This window comes from Pteropus alecto, unplaced genomic scaffold (genome assembly GCF_000325575.1).
Source record: "Pteropus alecto unplaced genomic scaffold, ASM32557v1 scaffold22, whole genome shotgun sequence".
NCBI lineage: Eukaryota > Metazoa > Chordata > Mammalia > Chiroptera > Pteropodidae > Pteropus > Pteropus alecto.
Window position 1 is genome coordinate 10,602,543 of NW_006434839.1, and position 4,392 is coordinate 10,606,934.

Genomic DNA, 4,392 nt, shown 5'->3' on the forward strand with positions numbered 1-4,392 from the left:
CCATTCTCCAGGCAATGGCTGGCCCAGCTCTCACCAGGATTGCAGCTGACCTCAAGAGGACCTAATCCTGAAGGCTCATCGGCACCCTCTCTGCCCCGCCCCGGCTTCCTCCACCATCCCCCACCAAGTATAGCCAGCCGAGGACTCGGAATGGTCAGTTTCCCTTGGTGAAATGACACCGCCACAAAAGCAGCTGCCGGGGAAATGCCACTAGAGAGGAAGTGGCTGAGACGAGGCTGTTGGTGATCTGGAGTGCGCCCGGCATGGGTAGGGGGAGGGGCTGAGGAGGCTGGGCAGAGCCGCGCCCTGCCCCTCATGGGGCTGCCTTGAGTGTCAGTGACATCGTCAGCCTCCTCTGCCTTGTGAGGATCCGGCTCAGCCCAGAGGCAGCTCTAAGGGCTTTTCCTCTGCCCTGAACAAGGCGGCAGCGAGAGGAGGGAGGGCAGGGTAAAGGCTGTGGAGGTGGGAAGTCGCGCCAGAGGGGCCACGGAGCAGATGCTCACGGAGCTGTCTTTCCTGCCCTCTGTCCTCCAGGAGCCTGATGTCTCTGCCTAGGGAACCCTGGCCACAGGGCACAACACGAAGGACAGGAAGGAGGACGACAGAGAGAGGGGGTCCTTCAGAAAGACTGCCCGGGGATGACTTCTCCTAGAGTGCTGCCTGTTTCCATGGGAACTGGTTACCACTCAGGGCCGTGGTAACCTCTAGAGAAGGAGAAGCCCCCGCGGAGACCAGCCTAGGCTCCCCTCCTCTGCCTGCCTTCCCAAGGGAGCTGAGGGGGAGAGGGGCCGAGCAATGCCAGTTTGTGCTTCCTGCCCACATAGAGACAATCTGTTCATTGCTTCCTGATAGACTCCGAGGGCTACGATTCCTCATGCCAGCCCAGCCAGGGGTGTCTGGGAGAAAAGCCATTACCTAAGAGTCTCAGGGCACCACCCAGACAAAACTGGTTACCTCATCAGTCCTCAGAGGACCCGCTCGGCCCACCGACTCCAGGGTTTACTTGCAGGCCAGGAAATGACCCGTGGACCCAGAGAGCGGTGTATGGGGCCTGAGGGGTGGGCAGTAGCTGTAAACTATCCTGGGGAGGCCCCTGAAACCCCTGGGCTGTGCCCCTCCCTCCCACTGAACAGAGGGGCCCCGGAGGCGGGCTGGACCATGCATGCCAGAGGCTGGGAGGCAGCAGGGCCTGGGCCTGGGCCTGAGCACTCACCGGTCTCCACATCCTGCACGTAGAAGTGCAGGTCGTCAGTGATCTCGGTCACGAACACCGGCTTGTAGCTGGCTGAGCGCTCCTTCTCCTCCAGCACAGGTGTCACCTCCTCCACGGGCTGCTCCTCATAGTGGGCCCAGACCTGCGTGTGGGATACCAGGACAGGGACTTTTAGGCAAGTGGGTCACTCCCTGGGGAGAGTGAGTACGGGGTCACCAAAGGGCATTCGTCATGTCAGGCTGGGCCCCTGGGACCCTCCTACCTGGGGTGGGGGGCGGGAGAGAGAAGAGCGCTCTTAAGTTCTTCTGATCTAGTGGTTCCCAAGTTCCCACAGGCTCCAGAAGCCACAGGGGTGCTTATTAAAAATGCAGGTGCCTGGGGCCCACTCCGGGCCGACCAAACTAGGATCTGTTATAAGGGTCCCAGAGAGAGAAAAACAAACCGAGCAGGCTCCCTGGCGATTCTACGGCCGGCCAGAACCTGTGTGAGGACCTTGGTGCCAGAGAGGTTCTGAGACCCCGCCTCCCTCCCCGTACCACGCTGAACTGAACTGTCGTAGGGCCACTGGCACTCTGCAAGGGGCGGGGGGGCGGAGGGTTCGTCACTGTGCGAGATGCCTCTTCTCAGCAACCTCTGTCCTCCTCACCTCAAGCAGGTTGCTCTGACCCCGGCTCAGAAGCTGGGCCGCTCCCCCACCCTTTCCTCGCCCTTCTCCCCTCAGCCCTGTGCTGTCAGGGCGGGAGTAGCTCAGAAGTTGATTCTACGTGACAGCGTGTCAAGTCCAATCCTACGGCCAGAAGATTATCCCAGTAGCGAGGCTTGTCAGAGCAGGGAAGGGAAGTGGCTTTCCAGCTGAGCAGTGGGAAGAGGGTGAGGGAATGTCGGGGAGACGACCACACAGGGGCTCCCACAGACAGACAGACATAGGAACAAGGGGTGATGAAAATATTAGCCCCAAATTTACATGCTTACTAGGTGCCAGGTGCCTTTCTAAACATCTCTAAGTATTAAATCATTTAATCCTTACGACGCTTTGAGCAGGGATCAATGTCACCCGTTTCGCAGAGGAAACTGAGGCGCACAGGTCTTGTTAGAATTAGCGGAACCAGGATCCGAACACAGGTAGTCTGGCTCTAGAGCTCTTCAAGGGGCCTTTGGCTCCGATTGGGCCTCCGGAGCCAGACGGTGGCACTGAGCAGTGGGAAAATCTATAGGTGGGAGGTTTGGGCTCTTGTCCTTGCATTGTGACCTTTAATTTGCTGTTTGACTTTGGTTGAGCCACGTGCCTTCTCTGGGTCTCCTTTCCTTCTCTCATAAAATGAGGTAGTTTGACCGTGTGAGCACTCAGCTGACATGCAGATTTCTAGGTGGCATCAGGAGCAGCTGAAGGGCAGAAATGCTGGAATAACTGAACCACCCTGGGTCACACTCGCAGAGGCCATGCTCCGGCCTTTAACATGGCACGGTGTGAGTCTTTCCACTAGAAGGAGAGGCAAGGGCTCTGAGAACTGGAATGAGCAACGGGGACTTGCAGAGCCTGGGGGCGGGGGTGGGGGGCGGCTGCCAGGGAGCGGCTGAGAAACATGGCAGAAACACTACTCTGCTGCCCACACGGGGCAGCACCCTTCGCCTTTCGAGGCTGCGTCTGTGGGCCCCTGGTCTGGACCTGGGCTCTAACCCAAACACCGCCCGACCCCTTTCACTTTCCCCCAACATCTGTCCCCTCACCCCGGCTGCTCCCCTCATCACCAGCACCCAGACACCTCTGCTTCCAACACCCCAGGCCTGGCTGCCAAGGGAGAGGAGGCAGCAGGACTTCGCTTCAGTAAGATAGAGGCTCCTGGTCTCACCCCTCCAGGACCCACCCACCCTGATGAGGAAGGGGGTCTCTAGCCTTTGGACTTTCCTGTGAAAGGGTCTCTCCAATCAGAGGCCATGGCAGGGACTGTTGAGAGCTCTCTGGGGGACGACCACATTCCTTCCCATTCCAAGGCCCACCTCCTGCTGAGGCCAGGGCTGAGGCTTTCCCTCCGGGTCCCCCTCGCTGGAAGTTCCCCAGGAAGTGACTACTTAACCAGCCACTCCTATCCACCTCCAGGCTCTCAGCCCCTGAGATCCTCGCAGCTCTGAGGCTCATGGGACTCTCACTGCCGCTGAGAGGCAAGACTGGCTCCTGAGTGGGCCCTGAGCCCGGGAGAGTTCCGGGCTCCCACCCTATCCCCACCCTCCCTCCCCCAGCTGTGGGGGAAGGAGGCTCCTCAGCAGAGCTGATGAATTGGGAACAGACTGACAGGGTGAGAGCAGAAACTGCTAATGACTCAAGTGAAAGAGCCTCAGGCGACAGCATCAGGTCTCCTTCTGGGGAGAGGGGTGGAGCTTCTCTCCCGCAGCTCAGGTGGCAGCAAGCGTGAGGTCAGGACGATGTAAACAAAACCCTGAGGGAGGGCAGCACAGGGGCCAGTCCTCTGGTCCCACAGCTCACTGGGTGCTAGGAGGGGAGCCGGGGGGCACACGCTGCTGCCCCCTGAGGTGAGAAGACACCAGAAGCATGCGGTCGCCAAAGGGTAGAAGAGGGAGAGCTGCCTGTCAGATAAAGGAAACCCATTTCTAAGAGAGGGGGCTGGCTTGGCCCTTTCAATGGTAGAGCCTTGAAGGTTCCCTTTTTCCCCTTGGGGGATGGAGGTGACCAGCTATTCTCTGGACTTGGCCACCAGTGGCCCTTGGTGAGCTGGTGAAGGCAGTCTGGCCAGGTGGCTTCTTAGTGGGAAGGAGTCATCTGGGACAGGCTTGGCTGCCCACATCCCCACCCTTAAATATGGGTGGGTTTTGCCCATGTTGACTTACACTGTGCTTCCACAGAACTGGGGCAGGGATGGGAGAAACACACTGGCAAGACACCTGCCAGACATGTGCCACTTTGTTATAGCCACCATAAGCCCTCTTATAGCTCAAATCCCTGATAAGAAAAACCTAAAGACCCCTCCCAAAAGGAACAGTCATTGTGCACACAGACACACAGTCAGTGCTTTATGGTTTGGCCCCCGGGCTCTCGGTGAAGGAGCTGGGCCAAGATGCTGGGTAGGATGAGGGTCTGAGACAGGCTTGGGCAGCAGGGTGCAGGGATGCTAGAGATCATCCGCCTGCAGAATTGGCCTGCTCTGCTCTCGGACCACCCTGGG

At 59.0% G+C, this 4,392-nt stretch overlaps 1 protein-coding gene across 1 annotated transcript in view; it reads right to left on the bottom strand.

The window, feature by feature from the left end:
• Positions 1 to 4,392, bottom strand: part of SND1 (staphylococcal nuclease and tudor domain containing 1) — a 391,519-nt gene that overhangs the window by 9,111 nt on the left and 378,016 nt on the right. Inside the window, exon 18 of the mRNA XM_006910547.3 lies at positions 1,214 to 1,355. Coding sequence (XP_006910609.1) covers positions 1,214 to 1,355 — 142 coding nt within the window. The remainder of the gene's footprint in view (positions 1 to 1,213; positions 1,356 to 4,392) is intronic.